The sequence below is a fragment of the Miscanthus floridulus genome, chromosome 18 (assembly GCF_019320115.1).
Source record: "Miscanthus floridulus cultivar M001 chromosome 18, ASM1932011v1, whole genome shotgun sequence".
Taxonomy (NCBI): Eukaryota; Viridiplantae; Streptophyta; class Magnoliopsida; order Poales; family Poaceae; genus Miscanthus; species Miscanthus floridulus.
The window spans coordinates 2,680,806-2,705,392 of record NC_089597.1 but is presented as its reverse complement, the minus strand read 5'-3'; the positions used below and the strand labels follow the sequence as shown (position 1 = coordinate 2,705,392).

The window sequence follows — 24,587 nt, the reverse complement described above, 5'->3', positions numbered from 1 at the left end:
GCAGTTAATAAGTGGATTATGAAAATCCATATAATTCCTGAAGAATATAAATCGCAACATGTGGAAATTAAATGTCATACTAAGTGTTAAAAAGTCTAAGGTATAATACATTCCTGAAAGAGTATTAAAGTCTCAAGAAGAACATGTCCTAGAAGGAATAAAGTCATCAAATGATTTTGTAGTGAATACACTATCTTATTGTATATATCATATAATAATCTCTCATGTAGTAGAGAATGTATCTCATAGAAGAGAAAAGTTATTCATCAAAAATGAGAAAGTCCTTGAAGGAGTTAATCCATGAAGAATTTACCAGTCAATTCTTGAATAAACACCATTAATCCCTAAAGTGAATAGAGACCCGAGAGAAAGGAAATGAGGAATCTTAAATACCATGAATGTGTCATACAAACACTTAAAAAGTGCATATTGAAAGGCTAGCAATGAAGTGATGATATCCTCTAAATACCATAGAAGGTATAAGAATAATTATGACTTTAGCAATTGAATTATCCCCTAAATGCCAAATGCAAGACTAGATTTATTATTTAGTGGTACAATCAAAATCTTGAAGATTTGTAGAACATATAATTGGAAAATCCACTAATAAAGAATTATAAGTATTCAAACTCTAGTATAAGTTTGATATACTATCTAGAAGATATTGAATATTGTAACTTATTTACCCCCATAATCCTCCAAAAAGATTTATTACCCTGAAGGATAAATTTTATTTATTTTGCACAACTAATAAGTGGTCATTTATACATGAAGCATATTGCTCTTGTTTACTCACATCATAATTCATAGAAGAATTGCGAGCCAATATTTTGAAAGTTATAGTATTGTGGTACAACATACCATTATTAAACACACATTTATGAAAAGTGTGGTTTAAACAATGATGTTCAAAGGATGGCTTTATGAGGGGGAGCAATTTATTTTAATCTACCTTGAAGGTAATTAAACCACTAGAATTATCAAGATCAAGTAGATCATATTTGCTAAAAACGTTGAAGTTTATGCATTTATCATGAAGATAAATATCTATTCATGAAGAATAGAATATCATGAAGAATACACGACCAAGAAGGTTAAATGTTGTACTCTTTTTTTCCTATGTGAGTTTTTACTTGAAGATTTTTCGCACAAGGTTTTTCATGAGACAACATGTGCAATGCAATTAATGAATGTGATGTACTCTTTTCTCCAAGAACCGCTTTTTTCTACTAGGTTTTTGGATGGAGTTTTTAATGAGGCATGTGCATATCGTGGTAATCATCCAAGGGGGAGTGTTGTAAAACATATGGACTCTATCCTAGAAGGAAAGAAGAAGGAGGAATCTTAATCCTAGTTCGTTTGTATGTGGGCTCTTACCAAACTCTTAGGCCTTGGTAGAACTATATATATGTAGGAGCTCTATGTTGTAATTACCAATGTTCAGAGGAATAAAGAATAGTCTCCCTATCTTATGTCTATTTGTTCTTCTACTTTCATCTATTGTGTTGATAATGAGAGACGAAGATGAGAATGTCCTAACCGTTGGCAACATGTTTTATAACATTATTTAAACTCGCGCCAGTTAGAGCAGCGAAGTTGGTTCCCACTGTAATAAAGGCTGGTTACCTCCTGTTGACATGGCGGTAGCTCGTTTTTTTTTCTCGAATACACAAAAGATTTATTCATCATTATATTAAGAAGAAGAGTTTAACCACACAAATGACGTGCCTCTATGGAGTGTCCTAGGTGGTCGACAAAGACAACCTGAGGCTGGACTGTCCTAGCCTACGGACTCAAGCTCCAATATTACATAAATGGTATACAACCGCCGCATTTTGGTCTTTTCAAATCTTTTTTTATCTATAGAACAAATAATTAGGGGGCTAAGAAAAATTCGAATCTTCAAAATAGATGTAAAAAATAAGCACAGTCCATTTTACTAATATCTAATATCATAGCTTTTGCAGTATTGAAACTAATATTATTAGTAGAATGTTATATTTGAGTTTTCGGTTAAGTTGTTTAGCCCTAAAATGTTGTTCAACAATTTAGAAAAAAACGTCTAAATTTATGGTTGAGAAGTAGTATTTTATCATGTAATTTCTAAGCTTATATGCTCAAGTGAAGTTCAAACTTTTTTAATACAATACATGCTGAAAATTAAGCTTTGTTTTGATATTAAATTTAAATGCTTTCTAAATAAGCTAAAAGTTTTCATGGATTCTAATGACAATGGACATGTGTCATAAAATTTGGAGAGAGATGACAGGTCTCAAAATTTTGAGCTTGTTTTCAATTCATTTAACTTTAATATCAAAACAAAATCTAACTTTGTGCATGTGCTGTACTAAGGAATTTTGGATTGTACTTGAGCATGCATGCTGATAAATTACATGATAAAAATACTACTTTCCATGCCGATAATTTAGATTTTTTTTTAAAATAGTTTGGGGCTAAACAACTCAACCGAAAACTCAAATATACCCTCTCCGTCCTGTAATATAGTGCATTCTAGCATTCAAAATTTGTCCTCAAATATAATGCATTCTAGAGGACAAAAATCAATTTTACATTAAATATTTTCCATTTATCGATCAATCATCATCAATCATGTTGATGAGAGTGTCTGATTAGAAAATAAAATGATGGTTCATGCAACTTTTATATTCTCTCTTAATTTGTCCTAAAATTCTTTAGAATGCAATATATTACAAGACAGAGTGAGTAGTATTCTGTGAAGAATATTAATTTTAAAACTGCAGAAGTATGATGCTAGCTGCAAGTAAAATGGTGATGCTTGATTTTAACATCAATTCGAATGATTACAAGATTTCGAAAGATTACAAGAACAAGTAGAGCAGATGTTAAAATCTTGTAATCCTTTAAATTGATGTTAAAATCAAGCATGACTCATTTACCTATATCCCGCATCACAGTTGCTGCAGTTTTGAAATTAATATTCTTCACAGAATGCTATATTTTGAGTTTTGGGTTGTGTCGTTTAGCCGTAAAACGCTTTAGTCTTCCTTAGATCCGGCTAAAAAGAACGGTACTGCATTCTAGTCTTAGATCCTGAGTGCTAATCCTTAATTTGTCAGATGAGTCCAGGGAACTTGTGACGTTCTAGTGCTATAGTCCAGGGAATTTGTCAGATGATAGTAATGCTGCACACGCTCTGCTCTGGGCACCGAAACTACCGCCGCAGGCCGCGCCTGCGCAGGCCTTCTACTCGTGCGCTGCTGCCCTAGAAGAGAAGACCCTGGTGCGCCGCAGTTGTTTGCTCTTTTCGTTTTTACCAGTGCCGCCCGTTCGCCAGTTTTGCGGCCCTGCCGCCAGGCATTAACTGTAGCGCAGGCCGGCCCTCTTCGAACTGCAGTGCAAGTAAATTCAGTCAGAAGCGGGGCCGGTTTTACTGCTGATCGAGCCAAACGCCTCATGGTCCCCCCCGGTTTCTATTCCCTCTCCCTGCATTTGGAACGAAGCAGAAACTGAGAGGCAATACTTTTCGATAAGAGGTGGAATGGAATCGTCTCACGGACACCTTTTCCTTCCTGTGTCACTGTGTGAAAGCAAATCATCTTTGATTCAACTGTTACTCTTTCTCTCTCTCTCTCTTTCTCCCGCATTTCTAGTTCAAACCAAATTCAAGAGCCTGAGTACCGCATCTTTTCGATTTTCGAATTTTTCATCCACGCAGGTTATCAGCATTTATTTTGGTGTACATACAAACAAGCAGGGATCCACATCAAAATGTGGCGACAGGCAACATCACGGACCCAAGTACAAACTCTGCTCGGATTCACAAAAGGATTTCGTCAGAACCGGACAACAACACGACACACACCACCACCCCAGTGCTTCCGCTGCACTGCAGGCTGCAGCCCAGAAACCCGCGGCCTCAGCTGCACGCGCGCACGGCGGGAGCGCGACAAGACGCCGCGGGTCGCGTAGCCCCAGCCCCCCGCAGGCCGCAGCAGTTACACCGCGTCACCCGCGCAGCGTGACGACCCCCCCCAACCAGCCTGACATCTGCAGCAGCTGCAGTGCGAGGCCGTCGGCTGTTTGGGCACGTGCCAGCCGGCCACCCACCAAGCTTTCGCGCGCGTTTTCGCGCCATCTTTCTCTTGTTTCTTCTGCCTGCCGATACCAACGGGAGAGCCACGAGGCCCCACTCCATGGTGCTCCTCCTCCGTCACCATCACTGCCTCCAATGGCTGAGATGTGGTCGAGATGTTGGTTGCTCGTCGCGAGTCAAGCCATGCCTTAGAGATGCTAGCATAGACTATTGGTGGCTTCTCCCGTGGAGGACCCGGTGGCAATGACGGGAACGAGGGTGGTGCCCGCGGTCCCAAGAGGCCATGCTCTTATCATGACTTCTTGGGGACATACCCGCCCACGTTCACGCCGACTGTGGAGCCTCTGGACGTGGAGCATTGGCTTCAGATTCTGGAGCAGAATTTTCAGATGCTCAATGTGACTGATGAGCAGAAGGTACGCTTTGCCGCACAGCAGCTTCTGGGATCTGCCAGTGCTTGGCGGGATACTTTCAACACCACGTAGCCTGTAGACCACCATGTGACTTGCCGAGAGTTTACCACTGCTTTTCACCGCGGCGGTGGGAGACGAGCTTGGCGGCGTCGCGCCACCACACCACCTCGCGCTCCTTCTCGTGGAGCCTGCGCTGCGCGCTGTCCAGCGCCGACTCCAGCTCCACTATCCGATCCTGCTGCCGCTTCTGCAGCAGCTCGTGGAGCCGCCGCTCCAGCTCGCGCGCTGACACGCCACCGTGCGGGGGGCTCATCCTGTCCTCGCCGTAACCCCCATCTTCCTCGTCGTCATCCTCCTCATACTCCTCCTCCTCCTCGTCGTCGTCATCCTCACCATTGCCGTCCACTTCATCATCATCTTCGTGCTTGTTGGCACCGTCGTCGCCGTTGTCCACGCAGCTACGCGACGTGCTATCGTCGGCGTCGCCCTTCTTCGTCTTCACCTTCAACAGTGGCAACTGCCGGCAACGGCAGACACATCAGCAAGACGAACACGCGTCGCGTCACTCGGACGTACGGTGTTTTACGTGTGGTATGGTACGTGGCGTACTGGTGATTCGTGGCAGGGTGGGCAATTCAACCCGTGCGGCACGTACCTCGAGTCCTGGCATCGGGGCGATCCGGCTGTCGCCGCCGTGGCCGTGCACCGTACCGCCGTGCTGGCGCTGCTTCATGCGGCTCAGCTCGGACTGTAGCTCCGCCTCCATGAGGTCCATGACCACGGCCGCGCGGCCCGAGACGACCGCGGTGTCGGCCGCCGTGCGGGAGCAGTTGAACGCCGCGTCGGCGTCGGCCGCGGGGAACGCGATCGGGTCCTTCACGGCGGTGGTGGTGGCGCTCCTGCCGTCGGATTCCTGCGAGGTGGACGGCGCAGCGGGGTGGTTCGCCTGCTTCTCCTCCTCCGCCTTCCACCGCGCCGCTTGCCTGATCTCCGACACCAGCGCCTCCATCTGCGCGCGCAGCTCCACCATCTTGTTCAGCTCCACGGCGCTCTTGGACAGCAGCAGCACCAGGCTCGCGCCCAGGCCCAGGTTCATGGATACCAGCTCCTCCTCCGGCTTCTTCCTCCCTGCGGAATCCATCAAAGTTTCAGCATTAGCGTCACTGATCTCGATGTTTCCGTAATTGAAGCAAGCATTATATATTTTTTTCCTCTGTTCTGAATTAGTAGAAGATTTAGTGTATGATCCTCCTGCCTCGGCATGCCGAACCTAGAGAACTCCGTGGCGTCTCGAGGGGCAGTTCCGGCGGCGGCGGTGGCGGTGGCTCCACGACCTTAACCCGGGGAGTCTCCCCCTGCTCGGCGCCGTCCTTCCGTTCCTCCCTCAGGCCGCCGCCGTACCGCCGGGGCGGCCGCACCCGGCACCCGAACCCTCCCGCGCCGTCCCCGCCGCCGCGCAGAAGGATGCGCGACAGCAGCGACCGCGGCGACGGCTGCGCGTCCACCCCGCTCGCGGTGCGCGCCAGGTGCGCCCGGATGGACGCCGCCGCAGCAGCCGCAGCAGCATTCGAGGAATTCGAGGCCGCGAGGCGCGGCGGCGGAGGCAGGGGCAGCGACGAACCCGCCTCCTCCCTTACCCTTCCTCCCGCTCGACCTCTCACGCAGTTCTCCATTGAAACAGCGATGGAATGGAACAAGCAAGCTAAGCTAAGCTATAGCCGCCCGCCGAGGAATTCGAATTCTTGGACACGCCTCGTGCTCCGGCGGCACGCCGCGTATTTATAGGAGAGGAGAAGGAGAAGAGGGCGAGGTGGCGAGGAGGAACAAGAAAGAAGCTCTCCTCTTCCGGAAAGGCGCGGCAACTTTGGAGGGAAGCTCAACAAGTTTAAAAAGCTGAAGGGGGGTTTAAATGCTGGTACTAATCAAGACGATGAATGATCTTGGAAGCTTGCTTGGGTTGCGCTAATGGCGGGATGGCCCCACCGTCCCAGGCAATTGGAGGCGCAGGGGAGGGAGGAATTAACTGCGGGGGCGAGCAACCCATGTTGATGCTGCTGCTGCAGCCTGCAGGCCTGCAGGGGAAGAGAAGCTGCTACTGGTAACTGCGCGCTCTGCCGTGCTGCCATTTTTACCTTCTGCATGCAAGCTCTTGAATTGGAACTGTGAATTTCTGAGTGGTTACTGACGGCCGAACCAAGCAGAGCAGAGGTTGGGCAGTGCCAGGGCCAGGGAATTTTCTTCAGGAGACTGGAGGGCGTGTCCTCATGTCAGCGGCTGCGGTGCTGCTTGGGAGAGGGAGCTGCAGCCTGCAGTTGCAGCCTTGCAGGGTGCCTAGGCAGGCAGCAGCTAGGCATAGGCATTTTTGTGGGCCGGAACTAGGTGGTCGGAGCCGTTGGATGGAGCATCGGACGGCTGAGATTGAGGCCGGCGAAACGAGTGGTGTAGCAGCATCGTGCAGGTGAGCCACCAGCAAAGCAATACGGCCATACGGGTGGTGTAGGTGTAGCAGCATTGTTTTTCACCACACAGGATTAAAATTTTGAAATGTCAAGTTGTGTTACGTGAAGTACCGTGTGCTTAAAGGAGACAATTATGCATGCATAGCATTGGCAAAGTTCTTTACAAGACACAACTTGACATGACACGGTCTTCCAAAGTTACTCATCCCATACTAAAAAATAAAGTCGTTTTGGACAAGGTTTGGGTCAAACATTGAGAATATAAATCATGAATAACTTTTAAGTTTTTGAGTTTGGAAATGTGAAAACCATATGTATAGATTTGTCTTGAAAAATACTTTCACAAAAATTTACATATATCACTTTTTGATAAATATCTTTATAAAAATAAGTAGTCAAAGTTATGCTTTGGAGACCGTGTCGCTATCCCAAACGACTTTATTTTTTAGTACGGAGGGAGTACAATTTAACCATATGTTTATTTTATTTTATATTATTTACATTTACAAATCTATCCCTGTTAGGTTTGTGTTATAATAATTAAAAATTGTTAGCCAAATTATTGGTCGAAGTTTTCTTAAGTTTGAATCTTGATATGCCATTTGCGCCTTATAAATAAAAAAGAATGGAGGTAGTGATCCCTCCGTTGATTGCAAGAGAAAGAGTAGTCGATTGCAGTGCACCTGTTGTTCTAACCAGTAAAAGTTTGTATTATTAGTAGATCGGTTCATTGCAAATTTAAACGCTTTTGTTTTCGGTTTTCCTGATCTACTCTAAAATACTATAATTATGGCGTAACCTAGTTCAATCCTGCGTGTTCGTCTCTGATCGAAAGACATGACATACATGATCATGTCCCTAGCTAGCTGGTTGGCTCTTCCGTTCTTGTGGCCACATGATGGTGAGCTACGTTACCTAGCCAGTCAAGTGTGGTCATGTGTCATGACACCACATGGCGATTAGAGGTACAATACAACGCGCTCGTACTAACCTCCGTGTTAACTGCGAATTCGAATTGAAACGTTGAAGAATTAAATGGAAGCTCCACGGATTTACTCGATCCCAGGTTAAAAACGTTCCAGACGATAGAACCGAAGGGCTTAGTCTTTGACCGTTGAGTTCAATTCAAATTCGTTCGTCAACAGTAGTCGTCGCCATATTTCAGTCAGCTGTGTAACGCCAAACTTAAACCAACTGTTGCGCGTACACGATTAGGGCGATAAATACTTGCGGTCTGACTGACTGACTGACGACACACTGTAAGTGATTAAGTGAATGCTTGCGTACTGCATCCTCAAAAAGTTACGGTTACGGCCTAAACACAGCAGTAGGGCGCAGTTCCAGTTCGTACGTACACTTTCTCCGTAAGATCGTCATGTAAAGTCGTGTATGTATGTGTAGTAGTCTTGATTAGCACTAAACAAGGGAAAGCGAAGTGAACTGTACAGTACTTTGGGAGAGACCAGTGTACAACAACTTAATTGCATTTGCAGCTAGCTGTGTTTCAATCACACTGCTCACTGCACGCAGAATGCATGCAAGCGCTACGACGAAGTCGTTAAATTAGAGTTCGATCTCCTAATAATGCAGTTACTACCACATTATATTAGGAGTAAAGAATTGAAGAAGAATACTAAAATAGCACGTACTCAGATGCAGCTAGCTAGTCAGAACCGATCGGAGTGTCATTTACTTTCCTAGACGCGTACGTGAAGTTAAAATTTTGAAAAAATTAGACGCGGTAGTATATATATTACCGTGTATATTTGCAGGCATTTTTTTTTACGACAGGAGCATGCCAAATGGCGCCATTCATGCCTAGGCGACGGTACAGTCCAGCAGTCGGGAGTGTGTACCGTGTACCCCCCAATTAACGAGGCGAGGCTTAATAGTAACAAAACCAATCTCGGCCCAGAACCTACGTGCGTACGCGCGCGAGTTCCGTCCGTATGGCGCGCCGTTCAAATTTTTCCAAACTCTCCCATGCTCCATGATGATGCACGCATGAGATATGCATGGGCCGGGTCCCCTGAATATATGAAGCCAGCAGATAGATACTCGTATTCATGAATGCTCGCTGACGATGATTGCAATTGCAATTGCAACCCGCAAGCCCTGGCTCCGAATCAAGATCCTGTGTCGGCCACGACGGATCGGAATCCATGCGTGGCATTCGTGCACGGCTCCACAACTTCCATTCTTCCAACGTGCTTCGTTCTGGTGTGCATGCGCGTACGAGTACCTCGGCATGGAGCGCAGCGCAGCAACACCGCGCGCGTCACGTGCATGCACTTCAATCCCGATCGAGGATTTTAATTCTACTACGAGCGGCACAAGAATTTTGAAACCACCTCCGCCGGGCTCCGATCCGGCATATCAATGTTGCACTGCTCGATCCCCTCCCCCGGCCTGCGTCATTGATCGTCGTCCGTCGAGCCGGCCGGCCGGCAATCGTATGCATGGCAGCCAGGCCGATTCGCCATCGCATGGATCATGCATGGATGACGATGGTCACTTCCATCAATGCGCCCGTGAGTCGACCAGCTTCGCCGTCCCAAAGTTCACTACTACAGGATGGACTTGTTGTCCCGGACGGTAACGACCTTTAGTCCCGGTTACCGCGCCGGAACAACGATCCCAGGACTAAAGGTGAAACCTTCAATCCCGGGTCATCGAGCCGGGACTAAAGAGGGACCTACCGGGACTAAAGGTCCTCCAGCCGAGTAAACGTGGCCGCACCCTTTAGTCCCGGTTGTTAACCCAACCGGGACTAAAGGTTTTTTTTTCTTTTTCTTTTTTTTGTTTAATTTGTTTTCAGTTCAGTTACACATATTTATTTAATATATAATATGTTTTTATGTACGTATTCTACGCTGCTAATATAAATACACGCACGCATATAATTACATCTAATTCTCATCTCGAGCATTATTATATTCGAATAAAGTATGAAACTATATATATTATAGATATATATGTATATATACAACACTTTCATAATCTTGTTCTCGAAAATAACGATATCAATAAACATTTAATTTACATCATTAGTTCCTTAGGATCAAAGTAGAACTCGCCGTTGGGATTTAGCACTTTTTCTAGAAGATATCCTGCTATTGACTCTTGAACTGCTTTTAGATGGTCTTTTTGCATGACCCTTAGTTTCAACCATTCAGTCTTGCATTTGAAATAAAAGGAAAAGTATTAATACATATATATATATATATATATATATATATATATATATATATATATATATATATATATATACACACACGTACTCTGAGGACATCTTTAGGAGTTCTTCTTATGTGTGCAGTGATAAATTCATAAACGTAGTATCCACACAAGTTATTACCTGATTCCTGCCGCAAACACCACTATACGAGAAGAAGATTATTCTCATCATCTCACACGTAAATTGAAGTACGATATAGTAATTAAACACGTGGAGAAGTATATATAGTACAACTTACTGGTATTTCAACTACATTAAGTGGTGCCTTGCAATCCTTGCGGTGTTGCCGAATAAACTCTTTCCAAACCCTGTGCGACCAATAATGTACGATCGTTAATAAATTATGGCAAAGTCTATTCAATAATAGTTGTGCGCGAGAGATCAAAATTACCCCTGGATAATGTCTATCATATCTTGGTATAGTGCTCGCTCTTTTCTCAATGAGTCCAAGATTACTAACTGACTTGAGTTTAACTCAATGACAATGAGTATCCAGTGAAACCTGCATTGGTTTATACACACACGTACACGCATATAAGTTGTATTGATATTACATAAAATGTGTAGACTACATTATTATTAACACTTACTCAAAGTTGTACGGGAAACGTATTGTTGTCTTGTCGTGCTGCTTCACAAAGAACTTCATGATATTCGTCTATGCTTCAGATACCTAGTGCTCCTTAACAATAATATCAGTTTTGAATACGATATAAGGATCAATGAAGCCAACACTGGTGTCTTGTATTCTTTGGAGCTCTGACATCTGGAATCTGTATATAAATATAAGTTACATGTGAGGATAATTATATACACGTACGCATGGAAGTGAGTTTATTAAATAAAAGTAAGAATCACTTACAAATAAAAGGAACTAATGATTGATTTGTCCAGAGCGTCCAAGTGGTATAGTTGATGCAATTCTTCAAAACTAATATGTAAGATGTTATCGCCACGAAAGTAATGATGGTCTCTAAATCTGACAAAGATCTACTGCTCACCCCTGCCACACGCCTGCATGTACCACTTGTTGAGCAAGTACATTTGCGTACCCAATTTATTCAGAGCCGCAGGGTTGTATAGACTTTTGCCAAATTTATAAGTCTTCCAGGTATCAACTTCCAGGTTCTGGATTAGAACTTTGCCCGTCACTTGATCCAAGGTTAAACCAGTTTGTTCAAAAAAAAATATTAAGGTCTTGAATTGACACTTCTCTAGAGTTGTCTGGTCGATAGACTTCTATGTTGGAACCATATTTATTACCATCAACAAGATTTTACATTGGTTGCTTCTGTTGTCCGAGCTGTGGGACATCCTTCCCTGATGATCTTTTCCTTTTCTTATGTGCATCATGTAACTTCACGAGGAAGCGGTCATAGTCTGATAGTGGCGGAGGCTTACGAACTTTAAGCATCTTTTTCTTGTGAGCTTTGACCTTCTGCCTCAACTGATCTCGTGGTATGTAAAAGTACGACTTCTCCTTAAGCTTCGCTTGTCTCTGCTTTTGGATATCTATAAAAAAAATCTTTCACTTTTTGTCTTCTTCAGCTGCTATTTGCTCATCTGTCTTTTCAGGAAGTATTTCTTGAAAAATAACTCTTTTTTTTGGGTCTTCTTTGCCGTCGGGACCTTAGATGTCTTTGTAGTGCGTCGCTGTGGAGGGGGTGGGGCGGTGTTGGACACCGGCGTGGAGGCGATGAGGCCGGTGTTGGAGTCCGGCATGGAGGCGTTGAAGATCGTTGTGGAGGCGGTAGGGCCAGTGTAGGAGTTGGAGATCATTGTAGAGGCGATGGGGCCAGTGTAGGAGTTGGAGATTGCCGTGGGGATGAAGTCGTCTCGCCCCCCGCGACGCTGTGATGAGATGAGGAATGAATGATTGGGCTAGGCTGGGAGAGACCCTGCTACAAAAACAAATTGTGGGTCAATTATTTTTGAAGCCAATATAAAATTAATGGAAAATAATATTTCATTCATACATAGGGTGAGGTAGGGGAAGCGGTGGCGCCCCAGAAATAATGATGAAGCGTTTGCGCCATTGAATAAATGTCTTCTCTGCTTCTCCTAGTGTCTTCTCCCCATCATCGCCTTCAATGTCAAGAGGAACATTGCTGTAACCTTTGAGCACTCTATCGACCGAGACGCTAGCATATCCAGGTTAAATAACTGACCTATGGATTTTTGGTGTCTTCGTTCGGTCTATTGGAGATACAACCCCGACAGCCACCATAATTGATGCATTATTACCATCTGGAATGTGTAGCTCACATGTTGTTAGAGGCTCGATAATGTCATCAACAGGGAAGCGCAACCCAGCGTCACCTTGAATAACTGGCAGCTCCGTGGAAGCACAACTGCTTTTCATCTGACCAACGGGGCTAATGGGGACTCCCGGCGTTGATTGCTATACACCATTCTTTGCCTTTCACTGTAGCAATTCCAGTGTTGTACCTAGCTTTTTTTGCGCCTCTTCGGCCATGGGGTATAGCAACTTCCTATGATCCTCAAGCATGCGCTCGAACTTAACTTTCTCTTTTTCACTTTCGCATTCTTGTTGTGCATCATGAATGGCATCGCCAAGAGCATCACCGAGATCATCTTCTACCGCTACCTCTTCTTCATCTCTCCCCATTGTAGTATCATCAAAGGCACCATACTGAGCAATAATGTCATCAATGTCTAAATCTTCTCCTTCACATTCTTCCATCATGACCCCGCTTTCTCCATGCTTAGTCCAACATATATAGTTTGACATGAAACCTGACTTAAGCAAATGTGAATGAAGACTCATTGAGCTTGAATATTCCTTTAAATTCTTACATATGGCACATGGACAACACATGAAACCATCCCGCTTATTTGCCTCGGCCACACCTAAGAAATAGTGCACGCCCTCAATAAAGTCTTGGGAGCGGCGATCGGCATTGTACATCCAATGGCGTGACATAATCTGTATTACACGACAAATTATGAAAACCTTGAGCATAATTAAGTATTTTATTACACAACATAGATGACACATACACGGTTGATTAATTAACTAAGCCTGACTACAACGTAAACAATCCCAACTATCACTAAACAAACTAAAATTACAATGCACTTCAGTAACATAATTATTTCGTGACAGTACGCAACTAAAACAGACAAATCATTCTTCAAACATATATGCAAATCATCATGTGATTTTGAGCGAGGCATGATTTTGTTGAACTAATTTAACTTTTGTTTATCCAAACATATATGCAAATCATCATGTGATTTTGAGCTAAAAATGACATATAAAATCATAATAAAGTCCAACATATAAAGTTACATATGCATCTACATCGCAAAATGAGATAAGCTACTGATAAAACATAAGAGGATTAAGTTTGTTACCTTCAAAATCGAAGAGCAACACCAATGGAGAGGGAGAGAGCAAGAACAACAGTAAGCTGAAGAACAGAGACAATGATTTTGAATGGAATGGCTCGGGCTCGGGGAGGAAGAAATGAGCCGGTGTATAGGCCGGGATAATTAGTCCCGGTTAGGGAGCTAAACCGGGACTAAAGATTAATATTTATTCCTGGGGCATCACCCAAACCAGGACTAAAAGCTTTAGTCATGGCTGGTATTACCAATTGGGACTAAATGTAAACATTTAGTCCCAGTTGGTAATACCAGCCGGGACTAAAAATCCCTACCCCGCGGACGACCGTTGAGTAGGGACCTTTAGTCCCGGTTGATATTATCAACCGAGACTAAAGGATCCTTTAGTTCTGTGGACAAAAAAAAATACCGAGGCTAATGCTAAATTGAGACATCGTTCAAAAAGTCTCTGGTAGTGGTTTTTACGACGCGGGTACGCGTAGCTTTGGAAATGCTGCATGCAGTAGAATAGTAGATGGACAGGGACAACGGATAAGAGAAGAATCATTTGCAGTCACGCAAGCGTATGCAAAGGATGGAACGGAGGCGCCCGATCCCGATCGATGCCTGGGGCGGCGACGGTCGGAGGCCGTGCGTGTCCCGACGCCGCCAGGCCAGGAGACGGAGCGCGCGCGCGCGCGCGTGCCCAGGCGCACGTCCGTCGTCGGTCATAGGGAACGCGTGAGGCCACGCTGCACTACATTTACTCTACTCGTGCACTGGGCGGTTTAATACGCCCCCTACATACCACTGCTACATGCCTACATCCATCCTGGACGACGACGATGATGCGCGTGCTACGTACTCAATCAGCTGGGAGCTACTCCGTAGTGGACTCATGCATCCATCATCAGTTCATCACCCCCGGCCGCTTCATTTCTAGTACTAAGCACTAGCTGTGTGCACGTGCCTTCATTGGCTGGGTCACGATCTGGCCGTTTGGCTGCAGGATCGCGGGCGCACCACACATGCGTTCAACTTCAATTCAACCCATCACTTGTTGTCAAAAAAAAAAAAAACCATTCGCCAAAACGTCTAGTGATCGAGCCGATCGAATTGTTGTTGGCGATCCTCGCGCCACGATTCAAATGGTCGATAGGGTGGGGCCTGTCTCCGGGAATCTACAGCTGATATATTCGACTAGTACCTATACACGGATATTTGTTCAGTGTACACTGTACACGCTACACGTATGTACTCCAGCGCAAGCATTAATACGCGCAGGAGCAGGCGGCCGGGCCGGGCGGCCCAATAAAACGTGGAGGGAAAAACGAAAACGTGCCAGTGCAGATAGCGCAGACGACGCAACTCTGCAAGCAAACACGTACATAGTTCAGGACTCAACATTTCAGCGGTGCCATTAGCTCTCGCGACTCGTCATCAGGGAAGTTCAAAACTTTCAGGGCTACCTGGGCATACTGCTGTGTGTTGTCGTACTGTTTATCTCTTCTCGCCCATCCATCCATGGCCGGTTCAAAATTCCCACCACAATGCAAGCAGCAGCAGGTCTTGGCGCTGCTGGCCACGCCGGCGACGCCAAGCACTGCACCGCACGGCGGCCGGCGGGCCAGAGTACCGGAGCTGAATCCGAGACGGATTCCCTTCCCCTCAGCCCTCAGGCTCAGGGACCAGGACCAACGCGCCGCCGCGCGGTGTCCGTCACGCGACCACCGTATCACTGCCCGTTGCCGCAATTACTCCCCGGTCGAGGGCGGGACACCACACCATGCAGCCATGAAGCATCCAGCTTGTGAACTGCATCGTACTCCCCCGCTCTCCATTAACAAGTGGCATCACCTGTTATTAAAAAAAAAACAAGTGGGATCACCAGCTACAAGCCTACAACACCGGTCTGGTCCCGACAAGATCAACAGGAAATACGGTTGCAGCATCGCCGCACCGTCTCGTTTCATCTCGACAGCCTTGCAACCTCTATTACAGTTACAGTTACAGCACAGACAAAAGAAAAGGAGAATTACATTCCAAATGCAACGAGTATTTTATTCTTACAAGATAAGATTGCATTGCAACAGGTGCAGTAATTAAACAACAGCAGGTGCTGTAAAATAATCTCACTTCGTTTGTTCCGCTAAACAGTCCGTTACAACCGAACACATGTTCAAACTATCAAAACTGCTAAAACAGCATGGCAACAACTATGGACTATCGACGACGAATGATGTTTAACATAATCTCTTTCACCAATGGGTGCTACAACGAAACAACAAACAGCATGTGCGTCCCGGGGATCATCTCTCATATTCTCAACACCTCTATGGTGTTAGGCTGGTTCCAAGACTTGCCTTGGTAGGATTTTTGTTTCACCCTCCGCTGCGATATGTAGTCTGCCTCCTCCTGGAAGGGGTTTGGTCCACCAAAGTCTTGCTTTGATTTCCGTAATTTCTTTGTCTTCCCTTTGTCATACTCCTCGTCCCTGTAAAAAGAGGCCAAGCGAACATAAGCTCAGTTGAGTATTTGTTCCATTCAAAAGTGGTTAGGTCTGAAGTCCACTCTGACGTTTCAAACATGAATACAAGACATGGTAGAATATTAGTAGAGGTATATTCACAATAAACTGCAAAAGATAAAAACCCACCACTCATCTAGGACGTAACCAATGCTCTTGCGTTTGGAGTGTTGCCACACAGCAACCTTTGTATTTGGCACGTCTACATCATCCCAGCACGGAACTGAAAATCAAACAAACATACAAATCACAGGTTAGAATTGATGACACAACAGTATGTTTCATCTTTAAAATAGAATGTGCATCTGCAAAGAGAAGATGAGCTAACCAGTAGCTTCCATCAGGTCCGTTGCGCGAATACTGACAGGTTGGGTTACCACCAACTTAGCATCTACAGAAGAGCTTGGATCAGACTTTGGAATGTCAGCACTGCCAGAAGGTGCACTTGTGCCAGAACCAACACGAGCTCCATCGACCTTCTGCTTGTTTTTGGAGGACTGGGTATCATCTTTGGACCTTGCACTACCATGTGATCGTTTCTGACGGCTGGAGGTAGATTCTATAGTTTCAGAGCGTGCAGTGTCCGATGTTGATGTCAACTGCTCATTCAAACAAGATATATTTGCCGTGTCTTTACAAGCTACAACACGCCTTATAGTTCTACTTCTCTTATGTTTCGCTTTCTTCCCTGGCTTTAGTGAAGCTAACAACAGTTGTCTGGACCCTAACCACATGTTCACAACAGGATACCTCACAAACTTCTTTGACTTCAAATTCACCTTTTTCGCTGTAGTTCCATTGCATGAAGCAGCCACAGCAACATGCATAATACCACCAGAGCTGATCTCTACACCAGAATCTGCTTGTGCAATTACTGGTGCAGTATTGTTCTGTATACAGACACATGTACCAAATATAGACAAATCAGCTCATGTTTAACAAAATTGTGGTACTATTATGATTTAATTCATCTACAAAGGAGCACAGTGAGAGAGGAAAAGTGGGGCGCTACCTGACTCATAGGAAGTGCCTTCGAGATTTCATTAGCTTGATCCACGGATTCTGGAAAGTTCCTTGCTTTCTCACTGGAAGTGAGACATCCAATGCCAGGCACAACACCATTTGAAACAACAGAATCCTGGAATTTTCACGAAATAAAATAAGCTATGAATCCTTCAAAAGTTATTTAAAAAAACATACAGTGACCATCATACAAACCTTCTTCGATAAAGACCGTGCAGCAAACTCTGCAGCTGTGCCATTTACTTGGGGAGCTGGCTCGGAAAATGGAGCTGTTTGAGGCTGAGAAGTCAGTTTGTCTGCCTTGGACAATGTAGCGGCACCATTTGCAATGGCAGAGACAACAGAAGTATTTTTTCCCGCGCCAGCCTTAGGTTCCATTTCCTGCAAGGGCTTCCCAACAACTGTTTGTTCACCACAAGTATTTGTAAATGGCGCAGGTTGGTGGGAGGAAGCTGTCTCCTGACTATTTACAGCAAACTGCATTGGTTTAGTTGGCAAGGTACCACCATCATTTTGAGCTCCAGGGGCTTGTCTGGAAGGCAGGGCATTGTTTTGAGAGGCTGGAGCATCTTCAGCTTTGACCTCATTCTTTGAACAATGGCCTGTTACAGTCTTGCTGAAAATTGTAGAGTAGCCAATGATTGTGTTGTGCGCCTTATCACCAAACGGAGACACACCATTCAAATTTTGTGCTTTTACACTGCTTTGGGTAATACCATTCAGACTTGAGATCTTTTCAGGGGTTTTCTTCATGGGCACATTAGCAGTGATGTTCTCTTTGCAGGCCACTGACTTACCAATACTGTTACGTACATAAAATAACATATAAGCCTTTTGCTTCAATACGTCTGCCTCACGAACTTGGCGCACCTGCAGTTGATGCCATAAGAATCAGTGTGAGGAAAAACTAGAGTCTGCCAAAGTAGCCAAAGGGCACAAAGTGAAAGTAGCACACATGACACAATGTAGCTCAACATATGATACAATTATTCTCTCTCATTTGTTGCCAATCTAGCCAATGGTTCTTCTCCATCAAAATGAACAAAAGTATGTATCAAAACAGGATAGTAAGTGACATCAATGACAGGCAACCACGAATAAATCTACGGTAACACTTTCTAAAACCCCTAAACCAACAATTTGGCTAACTTGCATGAGCAACATTAAATCCCATGCAGATCCGCTGGTCTCTAATCCGTGCGGCCTCGCCTCTCCGCCAGTCTCAGCACGTCCGCGGCTCTGCTTCTCTCCTCCTCTCTCCAGTCAGCACCTGCTCAATCCACTTCATCACCCTAGTGCTTCCTCTACTCATGTGCATCTTCACGTCCGCGGCTCTTCCCTTCCCTTCCCTTCGCTCAGCTCTGTTGCTAGTGCTTCCTCTACTCTAGTGCTTGTTTGAGTGTCTTGGCTTGGCTCTGCTTAATCTTACAGCTTGACTAGTTGTGCTTGGCTCTTCTCTGCTCTGCAGCCAACAAGGCAACAACAGAGTGGAGAGTCCAGCTGCATATGATCCAAGATGCAAAACGAAGACCACTGAACTCGAAAGATCCAAGATGGGATTATGGCTATTGGGCAGACCCTAAGGAGCAAGATAAGGTAACATGTAAGCTTTGCAACAAGAGGATTCTAGGAGGAATTAAAAGGTTTAAGAAACATCTAGCTGGTGGCTTATGGAAATGTGATTCCATGTCCAGAGGCTGGCAGAACTAAGGAAAAAAAGATTGGAGAATACTTGGGTGCTGCTAAAAATGCTAATGAGTTTGATGACGACGGCGGATATTGAGAGATGAGAGCCAAGAGTTGGGTGCTGATTGTTGAAAAATTCCATGTGTCCTGTAATAGAGGGCGCGGTTCACTTCACTCCTTTTTGACGGGCATGCAAACACGCACCATTTATTGTTGCTTCTACCATGCTGTGTGCATGCTGCTGCACCGTGGAGCGAGCGTTTGATTGGCCAAGCGTGGATGAGAGATGGTCGAATAAACGTGTGAACAAAAAAACAGCTGCACTGCCATCAACGCATGGTAAATTAGTTGTTAGATGGAGTAAAAGTCCTTCTTGGTCTTTCTGTGGAAGGGAGTTGCGCCTTCTATAGCGGGACGGAGGGAGCACTTATAAACTTATTTTGTAATGTGGTGTGAAATTGTGGACTACTATTAATCTTGTGACTACTTATTACCTTAGGTTGTTTTATGGCGTCGTTTCACCACGTGCCGTATGTGGCTAGGCGTCGTGAGGGGGTGGGTCACCACTTGTCGACTTAATGCCTTAAGAACCATGGAGATAATAGTATATTCTTGAAGAGCAACAAACTGAAGAACACTCGCTGCTTTGAAGAGAACTTGGAGGATTCAATAACAAATTAAATTGGTGTATGCACTGTGTGAGACATCGATAAAGCTTTTAAAAGGTAGAGAATAAAATTCTAGAGCAGATAAACTTTGTAGTGTCCATGGAGCTAGAGGACTTAACATGAAAAAAAAATCTCTCTTTTTTTTGCGATAAACATGAAAAAAAAATCTCTTGAGTAGTTTGATAAATGTTAATTACATGGATACTAAATGAGTGTGCAAAGTAGAATTTAGTAGTTGCACTGGGAACTAAAAACAGAATGAGCAAAACTTCATAAGACTAATGTCATACTAGACCTTGTTATCATCAAGATTGTGCCACATCCCGCTGGATGTACGAACGAAGCAATAGTAATGACCTGATTGAGTGTTCCAACCTGTATGGACTAGGACACCATAAAGGCTGTATTTAAAATCTGTACCCTGCACCAATAATCAAGATGAATGATAATACTATGAGAAACAAGATGAAAATGCTAAAGTTAATTGAAAGCATACAGCATAAAGCGAGAATTTCAAAACAAACTACTCACTTTAGAGTCACTAACAAATGGTTTCAAATCGAGACTTGGTTGGAAGTCCACTTTTTTGTCAATCTTCTCACGAGGATTGAAAGGGCTGAAGCGCTTCAGATGGATTGTCAAGACATTGGGAGCCTTATCAATTGTAAACCGTTTCTTTGCTACAACTTTCTGCCTGCAGCGTTCACACTGGTATTGCTTTTGACCCCCGTCTAGTAGCTCATCCACAGTGAAATTTTCAAGTGCCCGCACTAAAGTCGTGGCCTTGGCAATATCAAGACTGAGGTCCAAGAAAGGATCAAATTTATTGGAGCAATGTGAGCAACGCGTGCATTTGACCTGTAACAGATAAGGTGACCAACTAGTGATAAGGGAATGCGGTCTCTTCTGCCAGCCAAGGGATTAACTTCAACAATACACAGAGCATACCTGACTTCTAAGGCGGCCACCAAATATTTTGTGAACTAAACTTTTGTCATAAGCACTTTGAGACTCACTCGGTACCCCAGAAGGTAAACAGCATTTATGCATGGATTCAAGCAAATTAACCATTAACTCATGTGCATCTTCTTGTCTTGAATTGCGGAAAGTGCGAGAAATGCCTATTTTGCAGTTAAAGATACCATTCTGGTTATAGAATAAAAGCAAGACTGCAGAATCACGTAAATTAAAAATGATTTCAGTCATTTAATTCACAGAGAATATAAAAGGATACAGCGCAAGTTCTTGACAATACGAAATGGTGTCACTATTTTTCCAGTTGATTCTAGAGCAGTCTTGACATGGTTCTGAAGAGCACATAATGCACAAAATCCAGATGTGCGACCTTCAGGGGAAGAGAGAATAAATTAGCAACAGCAATAAAACAAATACCTCACTGTGCAAAAATAAGAGTAGATTTTTGCTTGTTTAACATGCTTCAGGGTAGAGAAGAACTTTAAGTTTCCTAAAAAGCCTGTGTCATGAGAACGTACTTAATCAGTAGCATGATTTCTACTCCATACAGACATGCATCATGGTCATGGAACAGCTGCTCAATTGTAGCAGTTATGGTGATTTACAACAGATCAGTAAGAGTTTCCGTACTAGTGGTATTTTTCACTATACAAACATACAAGAAAGAATACTGTTTGTCATACCATGAGAAATCTGTGCACAGAAATAATGATTAAGCATCAGATAGCAGATTTCCTATCAATTTCCACAGTGCAGATACAAGTGCATTGTCTGGCTGCCTTACTACCTCATAACTAAATAGGGAACAAGTAACAAGTTTACAACGAATAACTTGAATACTTGATGCATCATGTATATACAAAAAATACCACCCCACTAGTGAATACACATATGCAGTCAGCTTCAAGAAATAGATCTTGTATTAATATGAACAATGTCAAATACGGTACTAGCGGGATGACTGATTTGGAAATACAGGAAGAGCAATCAACTCATCACACATGAAACTGGGTCAACTTTGAATCCTGAACATTGAGTACAGTGGATTGAATACATCCAACTAGAGGGAACACAAAAAAGTAACATTCCGGTATGAACTTACTTAATACTTTGTTCATTGTACGTGGCTCATCAGATAGCCAGAAAATACAGATTCGTGTAGGACTGGGGATCTCAAAATGTACTAACTACGATTCATATTACGTACAATGTTCAGGCTAGTGAACAACTTCACGGTAGTCTTTTTTGAAGAGTGGGCTTCTTATCCATCATTGTCATTAAAAGACAACTTTTCAGTTTTCACCCCAAGCTGCAAAAACTTGCAGCTCTAAACTTGGATCAACCATTAGAGAAAGTTCCATGCATGATATGGGATGCATCTTAGTTGGCTGGACAAGATCCAGGCTAAAGAAATGGTGAAATTGGGCAGTGGAGTAAAAACGAATAACATTGTCCCATTCGAGTCTTGGCAATGAAGGATTAGAGGTACTCTTGTCTTTGGTGTCACACCAATAAATGACAATAGTACATGAAATTGGTTTAGCTTAACTTCCAGCTGCGTATAATATTCAGTTCAGTTACTGCTGCCTCTGAAATCCACAAGCTCATATGTAACATTGTCATCTGACAAAATGTGTCGAGCCGGTTAGTTGACAGTACCAACAGCACTTACATGAGGACTTGTGCTTCCCGCTCTGTAAATAGGCTGCGAAAGGTTCCGTGTACGTCAAGCATTGAAGAACTGAGTTGAGGTAGCAGGTATTCCCAAGATTTTCCAAACCAGCACCCTGCAAGACATCAAGGAACTACAATTTACAAACCATTCTCCACCACATTAAAACCTGACGAAATGACCTGAGCAAAACAAGCACTTTGAATAACTAAATAACCAAAAATCCCAGCTACTTTTAACTTCAGTTACCCAAATTGACAGCTCTAGTAGTCTAGTGGCAGGCAAACCAGGCACTGCTACTGTGCCGCCCAAACCCCTACAAAAACTGAAAGTTAAACAGTCCAAATCCTCAAAAAGACTACAACTTTGGGCACTCACAATTCTCCCAAGGTAGATCCTGGCGACGCTGAGCTCTGGATCGATCCCGCCGGCGTCCCCCTTCTCCGGCCTCCTCGCCTCCCCCTCGTTGCTCCCAACCGCCGCCCCGGCCCCCGTCTTACCAGCGGCGTCAGGGTTCAGCGTCTCCATACGGAACCCGCCTCCGCCCACCGCCACAGAGGCATGCGGCCACCGCGCGGGGTGGAACTCAATCCGCCGGTGCAGCACCCCCTCGGGCGCCGCCGCCGTCGAAACCTCCGCCATTCCTAGGGTTTCTCACCACAGCGGAAGCAGCGCAGAGCCACGAGACCGGGCAGGCAGGCGATTAGCACTTCACTGAATTTCTGGTGGAATTCTGTCGGATTAAACCTTGCAGGGTCGATCGATAGGGAAGGGGAAATTGGTGCGGCGCGCTGTCTTTTTTTTTTCTTTTTTTTCTGGCCGCCGTTCGCGACGCGATGGCGGAAGAGAGGAGGAGCTGGAGGTGGGAGGCGGAGCTAAAAACCCTATACCCCTAGCGAATGGACGACTGAGATCGGAGGGACGAGGGAGACAGGACGATCTGGACCGTTCAGATTTGAAGCACGTGGTTTTGCTTCGAAAATACTGTGCAGTGGGCCCGTAGAGGAACGCGGAATGTGAAGTGGGCTGCAGCCTGCAGCTGCGGGCCCGAAGCTTCCAACTAAAAAAACTTTGGCTTGAGGGGATATTAACGTAGTGTATTCTCTTATAAGGGCGCATATTTAAAAATCATTTTACCAAATATTTATATAAGGGCGCTGCGAGAGCATACACGTGCAGGATTTGGAAGTTCGACGCGCACACCTCTCGCACAGCAGTTTTTAGTGGCAAAAAAACACACACACAATAGCTCTTCATCCCCGACTCTGGCACCCTCGCCCCGCCGCCACCACCGCCCCGCCGCGGCGAGCTAGGGTTTCGACGGAGCTCTATGGCCGCAGAAATCCTAGCTCGCTCATGGCGCCATGTTCTCCCCCCTACCCATTGCCACCGCCATGACCGCCGCCGCCACCATGGCCGGAGCTCCCCCGCGTTGACCTGGCCCGGCCGCCGATGCCGCCGCCAGCTCCCCTAAACCGTCCGTCGGCTATCCCCACTTCCTAGCCGACCTTTCTCCCTCGGTCGGCCCCTTTTTATACCCATCGGAGTTGGGAAAGATAAGGGAAGAGCTCGCGGGAACCCTGGAAAGCAGATCTGGAAGGAGGAGAAGAGAGGGAGAGAGCAGGAGGCCTACATGGCGCAGATCCGCCGCCGTTGGATCCGACGGATCAACCACCGCTGTCGCATCCGCCATGGCCGCACGCGGGGAGGCGGTCGGAGAGAGAGTGCGTGGGCGTGGGCGTGGGCGGCTGAGTGCGGGGGGTGGAAGGCGTGCGGGCACGAGCGCTAACGCATGCGTGCCCGCAATAAATCATTTATGTTTATATAAACTACCACTAGAGAGAAGATTTCTAACATTCTTATCAATTTCGTTTGCTTGGCATGACATGTCAACATATCAATGTGTGGGGTCTATGTGAAAAGACAAGAATACCTCTCTCGACTTTCATAGACATCCACCGCGTCGTGCTTTGTGAATTGCAGCGTCTACAACAATAGCATGTTGTCGTTATCGCTTGTAGGGTCGAGATGGCGGACTAGATGAGGGTGAATAGTATTTCTAAAATTAATCGTGACGGCTAACCGAAACAAATATAGAATTAAAACTATCGGTCTAGCCAAGACTACACCCCTCTATCTAAGTTCACAAGCTCATTATAAAGATCCTAATTAGACAACAAAGGTGCCGGGCTAGTTAGGGCTCACCTAAACAATTCTAGAGCAAGGTCACACAAACCTATGCACTAGTACATCAAGCAACGGAAGAGCTCCTACACATGCTAGTAAGCAAAAAGCACAAAGCCACCTAAACTCACTAGCAATGGTCCATAACAAGGCTACACAAGCCTAATTATAGAGTGCAAATTACTTAGCTACACAAACTAAGCAATTTAACTGACAAGGTTACTCAAAACCGAATTAGTCATGCAAGGGAGCTGCTTCTATGCTACACAAGCAAGAAGGTAACTAGCTAGCTACACAAGCTAACTAATTACTAAAGCAA

At 45.0% G+C, this 24,587-nt stretch overlaps 2 protein-coding genes across 2 annotated transcripts; both read right to left on the bottom strand.

The window, feature by feature from the left end:
- Positions 1-4,551: 4,551 nt before the first annotated feature.
- LOC136521314 (uncharacterized) lies at positions 4,552-6,161 on the bottom strand. Its single transcript, XM_066515027.1, has 3 exons — positions 5,759-6,161; positions 5,144-5,616; positions 4,552-5,005 (listed from the first exon to the last, which is right to left on the bottom strand). The coding sequence occupies exons 1-3, from the start codon at positions 6,159-6,161 to the stop codon at positions 4,592-4,594; spliced, it is 1,290 nt and encodes a 429-aa protein (XP_066371124.1). The 3' UTR covers positions 4,552-4,591.
- Positions 6,162-15,554: 9,393 nt separating this feature from the next.
- On the bottom strand, positions 15,555-22,943 carry LOC136520917 (ubiquitin carboxyl-terminal hydrolase 23-like). Its single transcript, XM_066514595.1, has 11 exons — positions 22,463-22,943; positions 22,085-22,199; positions 20,672-20,782; positions 20,386-20,558; positions 19,969-20,295; positions 19,733-19,858; positions 17,279-17,953; positions 17,073-17,198; positions 16,389-16,950; positions 16,190-16,283; positions 15,555-16,027 (listed from the first exon to the last, which is right to left on the bottom strand). Exons 1-11 carry the CDS (start codon positions 22,724-22,726, stop codon positions 15,850-15,852), a joined length of 2,751 nt encoding a protein of 916 aa, XP_066370692.1. The 5' UTR covers positions 22,727-22,943; the 3' UTR covers positions 15,555-15,849.
- Positions 22,944-24,587: the final 1,644 nt, after the last annotated feature.

Bases quoted from the DNA above. Each gene is read 5' to 3' on its own strand.
- LOC136521314 (XM_066515027.1), bottom strand. From the start codon at position 6,161: ATGGAGAACTGCGTGAGAGGTCGAGCGGGAGGAAGGGTAAGGGAGGAG. The intron at 5,617-5,758 runs GTTCGGCATGCC...TGGATTCCGCAG, and splicing joins GACGCCACGGAGTTCTCTAG to GGAGGAAGAAGCCGGAGGAG. The intron at 5,006-5,143 runs GTACGTGCCGCA...CGTTGCCGGCAG, and splicing joins CCCCGATGCCAGGACTCGAG to TTGCCACTGTTGAAGGTGAA.
- LOC136520917 (XM_066514595.1), bottom strand. From the start codon at position 22,726: ATGGCGGAGGTTTCGACGGCGGCGGCGCCCGAGGGGGTGCTGCACCGG. The intron at 22,200-22,462 runs GTGAGTGCCCAA...GATGTCTTGCAG, and splicing joins GGATCTACCTTGGGAGAATT to GGTGCTGGTTTGGAAAATCT. The intron at 16,028-16,189 runs GTGGGTTTTTAT...CTCTTTTTACAG, and splicing joins GGTTACGTCCTAGATGAGTG to GGACGAGGAGTATGACAAAG.